General features: G+C 51.5%; 1 protein-coding gene across 1 annotated transcript; it reads left to right on the forward strand.

The window, feature by feature from the left end:
• Nucleotides 1-15,997: 15,997 nt before the first annotated feature.
• Nucleotides 15,998-17,061, forward strand: LOC141021786 (uncharacterized). Its single transcript, XM_073497635.1, has 2 exons — nucleotides 15,998-16,399; nucleotides 16,495-17,061. The coding sequence occupies exons 1-2, from the start codon at nucleotides 15,998-16,000 to the stop codon at nucleotides 17,059-17,061; spliced, it is 969 nt and encodes a 322-aa protein (XP_073353736.1).
• Nucleotides 17,062-19,011: the final 1,950 nt, after the last annotated feature.

Consider the following 19,011-nt stretch of genomic DNA (forward strand, 5'->3'; position numbering starts at 1 on the left):
ATTTCCGCTGCTTAAGTTTATTTGGTACTCAGCCCTTGTGGCTTTATCTATGTAAGACTTGACCATAATGGTCATAATTTGTGTAAGACGGTATGTATGGATGTAAGACTCTTGTTATTCAGCTTCTGTGTGTTCAGTGAGCATTGATCTCTGGGATCACTGTACACGTGCATTCGGTGATCACGACTTATGAGTCGGGGTCCCCACAGAGCTGGTATCTGAGCCATCCTGATTGTAGGAAGCCTTAGTTAGCATGGACGTTAGTTAGAGTGAGACTATCTACAAAATTAGCTATATACCTACATTTTCTAAAAATATCCCAAACGTGGGTCATATTTCCTCTATTGACCCTTCCCCTTCCACTTTTGTAGATGGCCGTCGTACCCGAGGACTTCCTGACCACTGGATTTCCCGTGCTTCTTGAGGACAGCCTCAAGAAGTGCTAGTTCACTCGAGCTCCCACCTTCTCCTATCACGAGCACTGGATCAACAGCACCAAGAAGGAGTATCACGTGGAGGTAGTCGTGAGGGCGAACGACTCCCCGACAAGCTGGTTCTTTGAAGGACCCCAGATGGCGACCCTACTCCTCGCCGTTGAGACTGCTGCACTCAAGGCGCTGACTCGCCTTCGGGATCTTCTGCCAGAGATGGCAAGTGAGCCAGCCACTCGTTACCTGCCTTATCGTAAGGAGGGTGATGACGAGAGCAGCGCACCAGCTCCACCCATGGATGAGGGACTTCCCCTCTGTTTCCAGACCTACTTCAGCTTGTGTGCTGACAGCCTCGCACAGCACTTGGCCTCGGAGTCGATGGAGCTTCGGAGGGAACTCCACGAGACCACGGAACTCCTCCGCCTAGCTCAGGCAAAGGCGGACAGGATCAAGAAGGATGATGCACCCCCTGGGCAGCCCGTTGTTGCCTATCGAGGCGGGCGACCCCCGCAGGTTACGCATGCCAAGGGATCATCACAGCCACGCCGTATGACGGCGAAGGACTATCGTGACGTCTTCACGGTGCCACCGGCGATGCAGCACCGTGTTCAGCTCCTCCACTCCCCCACTCCCTCAAGTGACGAAGAAACTGAGATGGATGAAGATGAGGAGGAAGACCCAGAGGAGCCAGAATATGCGACCGAGCATTCCACCACTTAGACACCGTTCAGGACTAGGATAGGCCAGTCCGTAACCCTTAAGGTAGGATAGGTCGTGTACCCCTTATGCGAAGTCGAGTCCATGTAATGGTTCAAATGAAACCATGTTGTGTTGTGTTTGCTTTCGACTTGTTTTGATGGAAGTTGTACTTTCCCTTTCGGGAGCTTGTAAACGACTACATCACCCATTTGGTTTTAATGCATGAGTTTGGCCCTTCCGGCCTTTGCTTAACTTAAAATTGTGTCACACCCACCCCCTTACCAGACACCCCATCTACCTTGTATCCCTCATTTTATCCCAATCATGAGATCTTGACCGCTCCAACAGGATGCCTATTGTAACCCGTACTGGTACCTCTACCCAGCAGCAAGAAGCCGGAGGATCCACCCAAGGAGAAGCCAGCCAGAACCAAACCCAAGGACAAGCTCCACCACCACCACCTCCCCGAACATGGACATGGCTCAGCTTCTCCAAGCCTTCCGAGAGGAGCGCCAAGCCAACACTGCAGCCCTCCAGATGATTGCTCAAGCTGTCACCAACAACCGCCAGCAGGCGGGGAATGGCAATGGACGTTCCACGTTGGCAGAGTTCAAGAAACACGCACCACCCACCTTCATCGAGACTGTTGAACCCCTGGATGCAGACGACTGGGTCCGCACCATTGAGGATCTGTTGGAACTAGTCGGCTGCACTGAGGACCGTGAGAAGGTGGCCTATGATGCTCACTGTCTCGGGGGAACTGCCAGAGCTTGGTGGGATGGATTCAAGGTCATGCATGCTGGGCAAAACATCACTTGGAATGACTTCAAGGCAGAATTCTGCAAGGCCCACATTCCTTCCGGAATTATGGCCATCAAGAAGCGTGAGTTCCGAGCCTTAAAGCAAGGAAGTAGCACTGTCAAGGAGTACATGCAGAAGTTCAGTGTTCTGTCAAGGTATGCTCCTGAAGATGTCAGCACTGATGCTGCCAAAAGAGAGCGCTTCATGGAAGGCCTTAACCAAACTCTGCAGTACTCGCTTGTTGTGTGTGACTGCCCAACCTTTCCTGATCTGGTGAACAAGGCACTCATGCTTGAGGACAAGCGACGTGCTTTGGATGATACCCGTAAGCGCAAGATGATCAGCAAGGGTAGCTCCAGCAACCAGAAGCCTCGCCCGTGGCAGCCAGCCCCGGTCAAGCCAACCTATCAGCAGCCAAGAGCCCCTGCACCCGCACCAACTCTCAGCCTCAGCAGTACGCCAACCCCAGGCCAGCTTACAACAACCCCAATAACATTGCTGGCAAGAACAACAACTCCAATCAAGTCACTTGTTTTGGATGTGGTCAGCCAGGACACTACTCCAAGTATTGCCCCAACAAGAAGCCCGATGCCCCGCGCCCCAATGCGCAGAACCCAGGACAAGGCCGCGGAATGCCACCAAGGAACCAAGCTCCCCGCAACCCGCCCAACAATGGCAAGGGTTGGGTGAATCATGTCACTGCAGAAGAAGCCGAGGAAGACCCGGACGTCGTGCTGGGTACGTTCCTTGTTAACTCAGCACCTGCAACTGTCTTGTTTGATTCTGGAGCCACGCATTCATTTGTCACCCAAGAGTTTGCATTAAAAAATGGCATGACCCCTACACCCCTGAATAACCCTACGGTGGTACAAACCCCCGGAGCAGAGATGAGACCCAAGGTAGGTTGTAAGGGAGTCAGAATTATCATTAACGGGGTAGACTTCCTAGCAGACCTTATCGTCTTAAGATCACAAGGCTTGGACGTGATCTTAGGAATGAATTGGCTCATTAAGCACCAAGGCTTGTTAGATTGTGCCAACAGGACAGTCGCTATGACCAATGACCAAGGAGTCAAGGTTAAATTTACCTCCAACTCCTCTTCTGCCCAAGTCACCCAAGTCAACTGTCTGACTGAAGTTGGGTTGGAGCAAGTGTCGGTAGTATGCGAATACCCCGATGTCTTTCCTGATGAGCTACCGGAAATGCCTCCTGACCGAGACATTGAGTTCATCATCGAGCTCATGCCCGGAGCAGGACCCATCGATAAGAAGCCTTATATAATGGGATCGGAAGAGTTAGCAGAGTTGAAGAAGCAACTGGAAGAGCAGTTGAGGAAGGGATTTATCCGCCCTAGTGCCTCCCCTTAGGGATCACCTGTTCTGTTTGTGGCAAAGAAGGACGGTACTATCCGCTTATGCATTGACTATCGTTCCCTCAATGAAGTTACAATCAAGAACAAGTATCCACTTCCCAAGATTGAAGATCTGTTTGATCAACTCAATGGGGCCAAGGTGTTCTCCAAGATCGACCTCAGATCTGGGTACTACCAGCTGAAAATCAGACCCTAAGATATTCCGAAGACGGCATTTGTAACCAGATACGGCCTGTATGAGTGCACGGTCATGTCCTTTGGATTGACCAATGCCCCAGCTTACTTCATGTATCTCATGAATAAGGTCTTCATGGAATATTTGGACAAGTTTGTTGTCGTCTTCATTGATGACATTCTTGTCTTCTCGAAGACGGAAGAAGAGCACAAGCAACACTTGAGGATGGTCCTAGACAAGCTTCGAGAGCACCAACTGTACGCCAAGTTCAGCAAGTGCGAATTTTGGCTGCATGAGGTTGGATTCTTGGGTCATAAATTGACTGCCGAAGGATTGTCAGTGGATCCCACCAAGATCCAAGTCGTGACTGAATGGCAAACCCCGAGCAATGTGAAGGAAGTCAGAAGCTTCCTCGGACTCGCGGGATATTACCGCAAGTTCGTTGAAGGATTCTCAAGCATTGCCCGACCCATGACCCAGCTCTTGAAGAAGGACAAAAAGTTTGAATGGACGCCAAAGTGCGAAGAAGGCTTCCAGGAACTGAAGAAGAGATTGACCACTGCCCCAGTTCTGGCCACACCAGATATACACAAGGAATTTGTGATATATTATGATGCGTTGAGAGCCGGGCTTGGAGGTGTTCTTATGCAAGAAGGCAGAGTCGTTGCATATCTATCCAGACAACTACGTCCTCATGAAGAGAACTATGCTACTCATGATCTTGAGTTAGCAGCAGTGGTTCATGCCCTGAAGACATGGCGACATTACCTCCTAGGGAAGCGGTGTGAGATATACACGGATCACAAAAGTCTGAAGTATATCTTCACTCAGAAAGAATTGAACATGAGGCAGAGAAGATGGCTAGAGTTAATTAGGGATTATGACCTCAGTGTTCAATACCACCCTTGGAAGGCTAATGTGGTAGCAGATGCCTTAAGCAGAAAGGCTTGTTCCTTGAACGCTATGATTAGGGAAAGGCTACCCGCCTTGTATGAAGAACTTGAAAGCTTTGGGTTGGAACTGGTTGTACCAGGATTCTTGGCCAACCTCGAAGTCAGGCCTACCTTGATGGATGATATTAAGGAAACACAGAAAGGACACGTAAGCATCGAAGGCATCAAGAAGAAGATGATGCAAGGCAAGGCCCCAGGATTCTTAGAAGATGAGCAAGGAATTGTGTGGTTTGGGAATCGCATTTGTGTACCCAACAAGGTTGAGCTCAAGAATTTGATCTTGCAAGAAGCTCATGAAACCCCGTATTCCATCCACCCCGGAGGAACCAAGATGTATCAAGACCTGAAGGAAAGATTCTGGTGGCATGGCATGAAGAGAGAGATAGCCACTTTCGTCGCTAAGTGTGACGTATGCCAGAGAGTCAAAGCTGAACATCAGTGACCCGCTGGATTGTTACAACCTCTCAAGGTGCCTGAATGGAAGTGGGACAAAGTCGGGATGGACTTCATCACCGGATTACCCAGGTCAAGCAAGGGACATGACTCCATCTGGGTCATTGTTGACCATTTGACCAAGGTGGCCCACTTCATTCCTGTCAAGACGACCTACAAGGGGAACCAGTTAGCCAGTCTCTACATCAACCGAATCGTAAGCCTTCATGGTGTTCCCAAGGAGATTGTGTCAGATAGAGAAACCCAATTTACCTCAAGGTTCTGGAAGAAGTTCCAAGAGGCCATGGGGACCAAGTTGTCCTTCAGCACTGCTTTCCATCCACAGACCGGAGGTCAGACGGAACGAGTGAATCAGATACTCGAAGACATGCTCCGAGCCTGTGTCTTAGCATATGGAGCTAAGTGGGAAGATTGCCTACCCTTCGCCAAGTTCTCCTACAACAACAGCTACCAGTCCAGTCTTCATATGGCACCGTTTGAGGTGCTATATGGACGGAAGTGCCGCACTCCCCTCAATTGGTCCGAGACTGGAGAAGGACTAGTCTTTGGGCCCGATATCCTCCGTGAAGTAGAAGAGCAAGTCCAACTTGTTAGAGAGCGTTTGAAGACTGCCAAGTCAAGACAGAAGAGCTACGCTGACTCATGTCGTCGAGACATGACCTTCCAAGTTGGAGACCATGTCTATCTCCAGGTCACGCCTCTCAAGGGAACCCAGCGCTTCCATGTCAAAGGAAAGCTCGCACCAAGATACATCGGCCCCTTCAAGATCACTGAACGGCGAGGAGAAGTGGCTTACCAGTTGGAACTGCCACCTGAACTATCCGATCTGCACAACGTATTCCACGTGTCACAACTCTGGAAGTGTCTCCAAGTTCCAGACAAGCCTGATCTTTACAAGGACGTCGATCGCCAAGCCATTGACCTTCAGCCTAATTTGACCTACCGTGAGAGGCCCGTCTGCATTTTGGACGAGGCTGAACGACGCACTCGAAGCCGCACCATCAAGTACTTCAAGGTCTAGTGGAGCAACCACACTGAAGCAGAAGCAACCTGGGAACGTGAAGCCTACCTTAGATCCGAGTTTCCCGATCTCTTTTAAAGCCTAGTTTAGGAATCTCGAGGATGAGATTCTTGTAAGAGGGGTAGGTCTGTCACACCCTGCATTTTGTAACATGTCATTTGCATTAATAAAGCATGAAAATTTGGACCAACAAAAACTTTTGCATTATTTGGCTTTTATTTTGGAGTTGGTTTTCTCGGTGTGGTTTTCCAAGTGCTCTCTAAAGTCAACTACTCCACCTTATATACTTCATCTCCCTGCCCCCAAACTTCTGCCCAATGATCATGCCATGTGTATAGTGCAATATAGTATTTTCTTACAAAAATAATTTGGCCAAATAGTATTTTCAAAAATTAGTTTTCCAAAAACCCCTGAATTGAGGTTTGCACTACAAGTACTTGACTTGGGGTATGAAAAATATTTCAAAGAGTATATTTGAAACCTATTAGATATAGGACTCCCATAAAACACAAAAATATAATTTTAAAAGTAATTTTCGTATTTTATTTAAAGGCTTTTTCTTTAGGCCAGAAATGGTCTTTAATAGGTTAAAATTATTTAAAAGTTCAAAAATATTTGGGAAAAATCAGGAAAACTCAGTGGACATATATTTTCCATATATAAGAGTTTCAACACATGGTCATGTTCAAAATATTGGTCAAATACCTCAAAAACCCTTTCTGGATATTTCAAGCTTTTGAAGTATTTACAAAGGAAATATTCCCCAAAAATTCCAAGAAAATTCTAGCATGTCACATATGACATGTTTGATGATCTTGCCAAGTCTCATGTCATGGAGAATAGTATAACCCCATGAAATCCCCTCAAAACCATTTCTGTCCATTTTGAAGTTTGAGCAACTTTACATCGCCAAACATGTCCAAATGTTCTAAAACTTGGTGCACATGCTCAAATGTTCTAATTATTCATCTATACCAAACGGCACAAGTTGGAGAGAATTTTATCTTGATCAAAGTGCCCCAAAACCCTCTCTGTCCATAACCAAATTTGAACAACTTCACATTGGCAACTTTCTCCTTTTGATCTCAACTTTTGTGGACATGTTCAGAACCTCAAATGATGACACTACACTAAGTGGTGCATAAAGGAGAATAGATTTGCATGACTAAAGCTTGGAAAGTTCATTTCTGCTAATTTCTAGGGTTTACAAAAGTTGCATTGGCAACTTTGCCCAAATGAGCTCAAACTTGGTGGAAGGCCCTAATTATATGTGCCATTTCACCCTGTGGAGTCTCATGACAAGTGGAAATCATCTACTTGCCCAAACCAGCATCAAACACCTTCTGCCACTTTACCAAAATCCCATTTTTGGCCTCTTCCACTAATCTCCATAGGCTCAACTTTTTACCACGACCCCTCCTAGTCCCCCTCTAGCACCTGTATGCTTTTCTACCCGAGGAAGCAATGATGGAGGGGGGAAGAACCCCATTTTTCTTCTCTGGACAGTGGATTCCTCCCTCTCTCTCAGCCTCCTTCTCTCCCCTCAGCTTTCCAGAGCATCCAAGGCTCTCCCCAGCTTCTGCCCACGCCCCCTACAGTTGCCAGACGCAAGTAGACGCAAGTAGACGCGCGCGGACGCGGGAAAGCCGCGGATGCCGGCCAAAGTCGCGCTCTGGAGCGCCTGGCAGGGCACCCGACCGTTGACTCCGCGTCCCCCGACCACCTCAAGCCTCCCCCGCGCGCCAGTCGATGCCCCTCGACGTCTGCTCCACGCCAGTAGGCCGCCCACTTGCTCCCGCGCCCTCCTCTCTCTCTCCTGCAGCTCGCGCCAGAGCGCCGCGCCGCTCGGCCAATGCTCACGCCGCCCCTGTGGCCCGCCCGCAGCTCGTCCCGCTCCTCCTCTCTCTCCCTGGCACCCTAGACCACTCCCACGAGCACCCCCGAGCCCTTCATTCGGCCACCCGAGCCGATCCCGCGGGCACCCGTAGGCCGCGCCTACGGTGGACCTCGGCCAGCCTATATAAGGCGACCCTGAGCCTCTCTCTCACTCCCTGTCGCTCCCCCACACTCCTAGTCAACCTCCCGCACCACCCATTTGTCTCCAGAGCCGCTCGGGCTCGAGATCGAGCTCGAGCTCCGCCGCCTCGGCTCGTCGGCGTTCGCGCGGTACAGGCCTCCTCCGCCCCCGTTCTCTCTCGATCTGGAACCGCGCGACATCACTGACCCTTTCCCCTCTCTTCCCCACTCTTTTTGCAGCCGGGAACGGCTGGAACCACCGACGCCCGAAGCACCTCCGCCGCGTGACCTTGTCGCCGGCGAACCAGGCTGCTCCGGCGACCACCTCCACCACCACCCGAATGGCGACATCCCCCTGAGTCCAACGGTGCCACCCGCTCGACCTGTCGTGCCCTGTAGCGTCACCGGTGAGCTCGCCGACCCCTCTGGTCGCGAGGTTGGAGATGACAGGCGGGCCCCGCCTGTCATCCTCACCTCTCCCTCGCCCCTCTCTCTCTCTCGCTGACGCCCGGGCCCCGCCCGTCAGGTTTGAAAACCTGGAGCGCGCGCGCGCCGGCTCGCCTGGGCTAGATCCCCTCCAGGCCTGCTGCACCATGGCTTTTCTGGCCCAGTGGCACAGTGCCCTCTCACCTTTTCTTTTTCTGTGCAAACTTGCAAAAATTCCATAGAATTAAATAAATATCCAAATGCAATAATTCCAGTTCCTAAATTCTTGTAAAAATTTCACCTATTTAATGGTGTAACTTTCATACATGCCCAACCAACTTTTCTGTGCTGTTCAAATTTAAATTCAAATTTGAGCAATTAAATCCCTGTTTAAAAATCCATTGCTCTGTCCCTGTAGCTCCCAATCCAAAAATAAGAATTTTCCCCTTCTTAGTTTTAACCCTAGTATTTAACAAAAATGAGTTGGCATTTTCTGAGCACTCTGTTTTTTTGTTTGTTTTATTATTGCCTTATTTTTCTCGTTGTTATTTTGCGACGATAGATTGCGTTGCTGACAAAGGAGTTGGACCAGAAGACTTTGAAGACCCAGAAGACTTTGCTGAGCCAAGCAAGCAACCCTTTGACCATGTCTATGAAACCCTTTTTATGCATGACATATAGCACATATTGTTGTTGCAACGGAATCATGATGAGGTGGTAACCACTTTGATGGTTTGCCTCCGTTACTTCCTCGTTGATACTTGCATTGTGCATGACCCTACCTTCTTATGAGGGTTATGCCGGTGGGAGTAGCTAGGATGCTAAGTAGAGCTACGCAAAAAGGGGATGGGTATATGTATGGTGATGGAAGCAAGATTGTTTTCAAAAACTTTTTGAAAACCCCATCGGGTGCCACTTATGCCCGAGGGAGATAATGAGTTGGGTAACCACTTGATGACAAAGTGGTGTAACGAGGCAATTGTGTGTGTTGTTTTCAAAACGGATTGGTTTAAGTTGCGACCGTTATTCCAACCTTACATGCGCAACCACTCTACCCTTATATGGGAAAGGGCATTATTGATTACCTAGGCCGATACTAGCTTGGAGCCCGCATTACTAGTGACGGGATAGTCATTGTTGCGCTCTCTCGGGACGGGGTCGTGCCAGGTAGGGCGGCCATGACTATTTTTACAGGGCACCGGACTCACCGTTGGTACCCCATGCTTGTGGTATGTGATGAATATGGGAGCATCGCTCCAAAATCTTAAGATGAGAAATGTTGGGCACGGGGGTTGCTACCAATCGAGTGGACTCTATGTTAGTGTCGTCTAGGGAAAGATAGTGATCGGGTGCTTACCCCGGGTACTTGAGGTACCGCGGGATGTGGATGACACGGAAGTTCCCCGGATCTTGTGGGTAAAGTGTGCAACCTCTGCAGAGTGTAAAAATATTCGAATAGCTGTGTCCACGGTCAAGGATAGTTGGGTAACTGATCTTGGGCTACGTCCACTTCTTACGAACCAGTGTGTGTGTTTGGATAAGTGGGAAGAACCTCTTGGGTCAAGTCAAAGGACTTGACATGATTAAGTTGGGTTGAAGCCCACTCCATTTATGTTGATATATGTAACTAGACCCTATGGTTACTTGAATTCGTATGATGCATGTTTTGCCAGTTGTTGACATAGCACAATAAAATTGGCTTTCTGCAAAAATTTACCTATGTCATGCATTGTTGTATCTTAAGCCAAAACATGGGTTGCTTGCAAGTACATTCAAAGTACTCATTGGCTTGCCACTGGTTATTTAATTGGCCAGGCATGGAAGAGCAGGAGTTCGAAGAAGAGTTCTTTGGAGATGAACATGCGAACTAGGACGTTTCCCAGTCAGAATGCCTGTAGGGTTAAGGCAGATGGCATGAGTTCTACTTATCGACGAAGATTTCCGCTGCTTAAGTTTATTTGGTACTCAGCCCTTGTGGCTTTATCTATGTAAGACTTGACCATAATGGTCATAATTTGTGTAAGACGGTATGTATGGATGTAAGACTCTTGTTATTCAGCTTCTGTGTGTTCAGTGAGCATTGATCTCTGGGATCACTGTACACGTGCATTCGGTGATCACGACTTATGAGTCGGGGTCCCCACATCGCCCCCTTCGGGCCCTGGAGCGTCGGTCCATTCTGCCACGAAGTCGTCGAGTGCGGCTCCCTTGATGACCCTGGTGGTGCTAAACTCCGGCTGGAATGCCTGCAGCTCAATGTTCCATTCGGCGACCCTCCCGGAGCGTTGGGGCTCTAGAGTACCCTCTCCAGCGGGTACGCCGAGATGACCTTGATGGGGTGTCCTTGGAAGTAGTGACGCAACTTGCGCGAAGCCACAAGGAGCGCGAGTAGAAGCTTCTACGGCATGGGATAGCATGCCCTTGCGTCCCGTAGCACCGTGCTGACGAAGTACACTGGGTGCTCAACGAGGGCGGGAGCGTCGATGGAGTCCGTGACCTCCTGAGGCTGGGGGACCTCAGGAGCTTGGTCATCTATTGGGGAAATCGCGGCCTCAGGAGTGCCGTCTTGTGGAGCCTGGTTATCTGTTGGCGCCGCCGAGGCTTCAGGGACGCCGTCTTGAGGCTGCATTACCTCGACCGAGCGCGCGGCGTCGCGTGGCATGCCCTTGGCCTGGAGCTCCTCCCGGATGGCCACCAGCACTGCGCTGGCTGAGTGAGGCGTGGCGGCTAGGTAAAGCACCAAAGGCTCGAGAGGACGCGACGCCACCATCACTGGTGGGCTGGTGAGGTATCTCTTGAGGTCTTGAAATGCCGCATGAGCCTCCGGAGTCCACTCAAATGGGCCCTTCTTCTTCATCAGCTTGAAGAACGGGAGGGCGCGCTCCCCAAGCTTGGAGATGAAGCGCCCCAGCGAGGTCACACAGCCCGCGAGCTTTTGCATTTCCTTGAGAGTCTGCGGAGGGCTCATGTCTTCTATTGCCTTGACCTTCTCCGGATTCACCTCGATCCCCCTGTGCGACACGAGGAAACACAACAGCTTGCCGAAGGGGACGCCGAACACGCACTTCTCCGGGTTGAGCTGCAGGTTCACCTTACGCGGGCTGGCGAAAGTCTCCTCCAAGTCCTGAATGAGGGTCCTTGCCTCCCGAGACTTCACCACAATGTCGTCGGCGTAGGCCTCAGCGTTCCTCCCGAGCTGTTGGCCCAAGGCGATGTGCATCAGTCGCTGGAAGGTCGCCCCAGCATTGCACAGCCCAAACGGCATGCAGATCTAGCAGTACACCCCACACGGGGTCTAGAAGGCCGTCTTCTCTACGTCCTCCACTGCCATCTTGATCTGGTGGTAACCTGAGAAGGCATCTAGAAAACGTAACAGGTCACACTCGGCGGTGGAGTCGATGATCTGATCGATGCGCGGAAGCGGGAACGGGTCCTGAGGGTAGGCCTTGTTGAGGTTGGTGAAGTCAACGCACATGCGCTCCTTCTCGCCCTTCTTGGGAATGACGACGGGGTTTGCCAGCCACTCTGGGTACCGGACTTCGCGGATGACACCCGCTGCCTGTAGCTTGCGGGTTTCCTGGACGATGAATGTCTACTTCTCTGTGGACTGCCGTCGCGCCATCTACTTCACTGGGCGCACATTGGGGGCACACCCTCAAGTGGTGCTCGATTACGCCCCTTGGGACCCCCACCAGCTGCTTGGGCTCCTAGGCGAATACCTCCTTGTTCGTGCGCAGGAATCTCACCAGTGCCTCTTCTTGGTCCGGGTCGAGGTTGGTACCTATGGTGAAGGTGGCTCCCGAGGCCCCATCATCCTCGACCGGTACTTGCTTCGTCTTGGCCCGATCTTGTGAGAACAATTGTTTCTTCTTCGCCAGCACAGATCCCTGAGCCCCAGCCGCTGCCTTGTCAGTGGAGCGAGCTGCCGCTATGGCCCTGAGGGCGAGCCTTACGGCCGCCAAGGCCTCCTTGGTGTCTCCGGCCACGGTAAGGACACCGCTGCTCCCTGGCATCTTCATGAGGTTGTAGGCAGGATGGGTTGCCGCCATGAACTGAACTAGGGCAGGGTACCTGAGGATGGCGTTGTACGGAAGGCCAATGCGGGCGATGTCGAAGTCGATAAGCTCGGTGCGATAGTTGTCACGGGTGCCGAAGGCGACGGGGAGGCGGATCTGCCCTAGGGGGCTGGTGGATCCACCACCAACTCCGGAGAAGGGCTTGGTGTGACGGAGCCAGCGAGTGGCACGTGGAGAAAGTTGAAGGCCTCCAAGGAGAGCATGTTGAGGCCGACTCCTCCGTCGATGAGGGTCTTGGTAACTGCTACATTGCAGATGGTGGGTGTGCAGAGCATCGGGAGCGCACCCGAGCCTGCGGTGGTCATTGGATGGTCCCCCGAGTCGAAGGTGAGGTCGGCCTTGGGTGCCGCCCATCCCGGAGGAGCCCCCTGCTACACACGCACGGCGCCCATCTGGCGCACGAACTGCTTGACGTGGAGATCCGAGGGCGGCGCCTGCGAACCACCCAGGAGGGCTGCGATGGCGAGGGGCGCTGGTGCCGCGAAGCGCACGATGAAAAAGTCACGCAGCTCCTCCCAAGAGGCCACAGAGGACTTCGGCAGGTTGAGCAACCAGGCGCGCGACACGCCAGCGAGGGCCATGGGGAACCAGTTGGCCATGACCTTGTTGTCGCCTCCGGTTTCCAGAACGACCTCCTCGTACGCCAGCAGGAAGGCTGCTGGATCCGCCGCGCCATCATAGCGAGGCAGCATCTCCGTCTTGAACTTGCTTGGCCACCGCACTTGCCGCAAGGCGGGGGTGAAGGCCCAAAGGCCCATGGCACCTCCGCGCGCGCCCGTCGATCTAGTCGGAGGAGTGGCGCCTGCCATTGGAGCCGGGCGGAGAGACAAAGCAAGCAGGGAGACGAAGCTTCGGCGCACCCCTACCTGGCGCGTCAAATGTCGGATTATGGGTTCCGGCAAACCCTTGTGAGGTTCGAACTCTGAGGTGCGCACGAAGAACTCTCTCTTCCTAGCTCGCTCGCTCAACGATCCCATGGCCTAGCTCAATGAACCCAAAGAACAAGAGACACAGAGGTTTATACTAGTTCGGGCCACCGTGTGGTGTAATACTCTACTCCAGTGTGGTGGTGGATTGCCTCGAGGGCTAAGGATGAACTAGTACAGTGGACGAACCACCTCCGGAGGAGAGGTGTTCTTGAGCTCGGTGAGCTGGTGGATGTGAGGACGGAACGGATCCAATCCAAGATCCGTTCGCCCCTTGCTACGGTGGTGGCTAGGTCCTATTTATAGAGGCCTTGGTCCTCTTCCCAAATGTTAGGCAGGAAGGGGTCCCATAACGGCCAAGTTTGAAAGGAGACAACTAGTACAAGCTATCCTGACAAAAGGTGGTCTTCGCCTGCCAAAGGCTCTGGTGGTGACGCTGCTGTGGGCTCCGCGATGACCTCCGCTCTGTCGTCCTGCTGGTCTTGGTCTTGTTGCACTGATATGGAAACCTTTGCCTGATGCCTCGGGACTCCTCGCCTGTGCTTGCCTCTTTAGCACCAAAGAGGAAACTGGTACACTGCGCCCGCTGGCGCCCGCCTGGCCTTGGTCGTGACGGCTCACGTCACGTGAACCTCGCGAGGTGCCCCTTGCATAGATATCTCTGCTCCTCGGGAGCCAGCCTAGTGAGGACACCCCAGGGAGGTCTTGCTGTCGTCCGCCTCGCGAGGCTTGGCCCCTCGCGAGGGTCTTGAGTGGTCGCTGCTGAAACTGGGCTGTACCAGGCCGTTGGTGGGGCCGCGCTTCGGGCCGCAGGCAGGCAAGTCTGGGTACCCCCGGTCCGAGAACGCCGGCAGAGCTCAATATGCAACGAGTTGCATATTGACAAAACACCACATTCGAATTATTTAGTTCGCTCTCGTTTATGAACAAGACAAGATTAAATGTTGGTTAACATGGCAAGAGGTGAAGCATAATGGAACTATCCATCTAGGCAAGTTTGAATGAGGCCGCAAATCAAAAAACAACAATTCCGGAAAATCCCCATAAGAAATATTTGAATTTGGTACTGTTCTACCCTAAACCATATTTTATAGTTGTTAAACATGAAAAATAAAGTGCACCACGTTAATCTATGCATTTTTACCCCATTTACATATAAAGTTTATTTAATTCAGAGCTACAGTTAATTAGTTATGAAATAAATCATTTTAACATGTCATTCATGCAAATTAATACAAACAGCACATTTAAACATTTTAAACATGGATGAAAGTTGGATACTATGAAACTAGATGAAAATCTAAGCATTTTACATATAAAGTTTGCTTAATTCCGATGCACTTAGTGAATTATTAATGCATGAACAAAAGGGTCCAATCTGTAAATATGCAGTTTCTGGATAAAATAGCTAAATTTGTTCCGCAGAAAAAACATGAGTGGGGCCGAATCTGCTGGCCCAACAGTGCAGAGGGGGTATGGGGGTGGCTGCTCAAATAGCTGGGCTCGGCCCAGGTCGGTGGAGGTGGGAGTTGGGCCGCGGTCAACGGGCGAAGGAGAGGCTAGCGCTCTGGGCCTTGGCGCGGGATGCGGTCAACGGGCGCAGGCGATCGAAGGTAAAGGGGACTTGGAACTCAGGTCGTCCTCGAACTCGTGTGGACTACCACGCAGAAGTAGGGGAGGCGGAGGCGAGATGCAGGGGAGCGGCGGCTGCGAACTTGGCGCGCGAGGCGACATTATTAGAGTTAAACACGGACACACTTCCGAGTAGTACTCGTTCCAAGTAGGATCCGACTTGGTTAGCTATCGGGCTGTTTAGCTCCTTTATATTCCCATGTAACCCCATGATGTAAACACCAGAAAATTAGAAAAGCAATAAAGTGTACAAGGCTCGACAAGAGCCTTTGGCCATCGATCAGTTTTTCTATTCGCTAAAGCTACGTCGAGACGTTCCGCCGAGGCCGCCGGCCAGGACAAGTTCACGTATACATCTACGTACGTGTGTGAGGTGCTTGAGAATCAATCAAGCTGCCTGCTTGTCTAGCTAGCTTTGCACTACACGTGCACAGTTCCTGGGTGGTTTTGATCTAGCCAGTTCAAAAACCAACAATTGGTATCTAGAGCCTCGACGATCTACGATCTACGATGACGGACAGCGACGCTGAGTCCGTCAAGTCTGGCAACGGCAGTTCCAAGGGGAACAAGTCCGTCGATGGTGGTTCCAAGGTGAACAAGTCCATCGACGGCGGTTCCAAGGTGAACAAGAACGGCGACAAGGTGAAGAAGGGCGGCAAGTTAGCGACCAGTGGTGGCGGAACGGGCGGCGCCAACGTGCAGGCGCATCGCAACATCCCCATCCAGTACCCGATGCTCACCGACGCCAACTACGGCGTGTGGGTGGTGAAGATGAAGATCATTCTCCGAACCCTTCGAGTGTGGGAGGCCATCACGGACGATGACGTCGACCAGGAGTGCGACGAAGGTGCCATGGCCGCCATAGCCCAGTCTGTGCCGGATTCCGCGCTGATGACATTGGCGGAGTTCGAGACAGCAAGAGAGGCGTGGAACGCACTCAAAGAGATGAGGTTGGAGAAGATCGCGTCACGAAGGCTAGGGCACAAGTGCTGAAGCGCCAATTTCACAAGTTGCAGATGGAGGAAACTGAATCGGTGAACGACTATGCCATGCGTCTGACTACATTGGTGGGAGAGATCCGCGCGCCTGGTGCAAAGCTCGAAGAGACCGAGATTGTGGAGAAGTTTTTCAGTTCGGTGACTGATAAATTCACGTACATCATCAGCACGCTCGAGCAGCTTTACGACATCGATGACATGACCATAACAGAGGCGATCGGACGCTTGCGGACATGGGAAGAGAATTCTTGTGGCTGTCGGAAAGGCAAAGGAGGAGGTGGTGACCAACTCATGTACTCGCGCGCAGATTGGAGGCCCCAAGTAGCAAAGGAAGGCATGACGGTGGTGAAGGCTCAAGCAACGCGAAGTGCGGCGGACAAACCGAAGAAGGCAAAGGAAAAGGCAGACCACAAGGTCGTGGTAAGGCGGACCGATCTAAAGAGCGGAAGCCACGGAACTTGGATATGTCCGAGGTCAAGTGCTATAACTGCAACGAGATGGGTCACTTTGCGAAGGATTTTCCGGAGCCTAACAAGAGGGAGATCAAGGCAAATTTGGCGAAGCAGGAAGACGAACGTCCAGGTCTTCTGATGGCCGAAGTTTGTGATCTCGTGGAGCCTAACAAGCGGGAGATCAAGGCAAATTTGGTGAAGCAGGAAGACGAATGTCCAGGTCTTCTGATGGCCGAAGTTTGTGATCTCGTCCAAACGGTGGTTGTGAAACCAAGCCGGAAGGTGCTACTTCATGAGAAGAAAGTAATACCGAAGTTATCCGGAAACCAGAACGTGTCATGGTATCTAGACACGGGTGCCAGTAACCACATGACGGGGTGCAAGGAGAAGTTCCTCGAGCTGCAATATGATGTTCAAGGCTCGGTCAAGTTCGGTGATGGTTCAAATGTGGAGATTTGCGGGCAAGGTTCTGTCCTCTTCGAAGGTCTCACAGGAGAACATCGCATACTCACCAGAGTGTACTACATCCCACGGCTTCACAACAACATCATCTCTGTCGGGAAACTTGACGAGAATGGATGCAAGGTGGATATTGAGAATGGAGTGATGACGATCTTCGACGACCTCTGAAATGTGCTAGCGCGTGTGAATCGCACGCGGAACAGGCTCTATATCCTCAATCTTGATCAATCTCAACCGGAGTGTTGGCTCGCCAAGAGTGATGATGATTCGTGGTTATGGCATGCTAGATTTGGACACGTTAACTTCTACGCCTTGAAGAAGATGTCGAAGATAGAGATGGTATCTGGGATGCCGTTAATCGACCATGTTGATCGAGTATGTGACGGGTGCTTGGTTGAAAAACAGCACCGCATGCCGTTCCCTGCTCAGTCTACCTATCGTGCAAGTGATGCACTCGAGCTGCTCCATGGTGATCTATGTGGCCCTATCACCCCAGCAACTCACGGAGGAAAGAAGTACTTCTTTCTTGTGGTAGATGACTACTCGAGATACATGTGGGTCGTTCTCCTACGATCTAAAGATGAGGCGTTTGAAGCGTTTAAGAAGCTGAAGGCTGCAACGGAGATGGAACACAAGCTGAAGGTTCGTGCTCTAAGGATAGATCGCGGCGGAGAGTTTACGTCGAACGAGTTCAACAACTACTACGAGAAGATTGGCATAAAGAGGTTCCACACGACACCTTATGCGCCACAGCAGAACGGGGTTGTTGAAAGGCGCAATCGAACCGTTGTTGATATGGCGAGAAGTTTACTCAAGAGCAAGAACCTGCCAGGGACTTTTGGGGAGAAGCTGTCTCGACAGCGGTCTATCTTCTCAACCGGACTCCAACGAAGGCAGTGATCGGCAAGACTCCGTATGAAGCAATTTACGGACGGAAGCCGAATGTGTCTCATCTACAGACGTTCAGGTGCGTGGCACATGTGAAGACGGCGGAGCCGCATCTCTCAAAGCTTGCCGATCGTAGCACCAAGATGGTGTTCATCGGATACGAGAGGAGTTCCGGCACCAAGGCATACCGCTTCTATGATCCATGAACCAAGCGTCTACGGATTTCACGCGACGTCGTGTTTGAAGAAAACCAAGCGTGGAATTGGAGCGCAGCAGCCGACGATGCTCCAAACGGTAACATATTCACAGTTGAATTTCCAACTGATGATGATGCAGGGGAGGACGTCCAGGTGGTTGGCAAGACGCCCAACCAAGGTGACCACAATGGTAGTGATCATCATGGTGCCGACACCAATGACGACGCACATGGGTCGCAAGGTGATAGCAACAACGACGCGCAAGACACGAGTAGAGATCTCGGCAACGACATCGACAACGAGGCGCATAGTGATGATGACAATCAAGATGATGGTAACGATCACGACGACTACGCCGACGACGCGGATGCCAACGACCCGGCATCTACCACGCCCAAGACTCAACCGTCTTCCTCAAGTGCATCGACGCTGACACAATTTGTGTCGCCTCCTTCGCAAACCACAACGGATTCTTCCGGGCCTCGTTGCTACAAGATCCTCAAGAAAGTCTACAAGTACGCAAAGCGAGTTACGCTCGAGTACTCCGATTTGTGTTTACTCGGAGTTGAGGAGCCGGCAAACTTCGTAGAGGTGAGCAAAAGTTCAAGTTGGATGCACGCCATGGATGAGGAGATGAAGGCGATCGAGAGCAATGGCACGTGGACTTTGGTAACCCGACCTCCGAACCAAAAGGCCATAGGTTTGAAGTGGGTTTACAAGTTGAAGAAGGACACGAAGGGTGCCATTGTGAAGTACAAGGCAAGACTCGTTGCAAAGGGCTACGTACAACGTCAAGGAGTTGACTATGAGGAGGTGTTTGCACCGGTTGCTCGAATCGAGACGGTGAGAGTGCTCCTAGCTTTGGCAGCACAAGAGGATTGGAAGGTTCATCATATGGATGTGAAATCCGCTTTTCTCAACGGCAACCTCAAAGAACAAGTGTACGTGGAACAACCCCTCGGCTACGAGAAGAAAGGCGAAGAAGGGAAAGTTTACAAGCTCAAGAAGGCACTTTACGGGCTAAAGCAAGCGC

The sequence above is a fragment of the Aegilops tauschii genome, chromosome 4 (assembly GCF_002575655.3).
Source record: "Aegilops tauschii subsp. strangulata cultivar AL8/78 chromosome 4, Aet v6.0, whole genome shotgun sequence".
Lineage (NCBI taxonomy): Eukaryota > Viridiplantae > Streptophyta > Magnoliopsida > Poales > Poaceae > Aegilops > Aegilops tauschii.

Excerpts from the sequence above, each read along its gene's own strand:
- LOC141021786 (XM_073497635.1), top strand. The coding sequence starts at position 15,998 with ATGGAGGAAACTGAATCGGTGAACGACTATGCCATGCGTCTGACTACA. Across the intron at positions 16,400-16,494 it reads AGGCAGACCACAAGGTCGTG|GATTTTCCGGAGCCTAACAA; the intron begins GTAAGGCGGACC and ends CACTTTGCGAAG.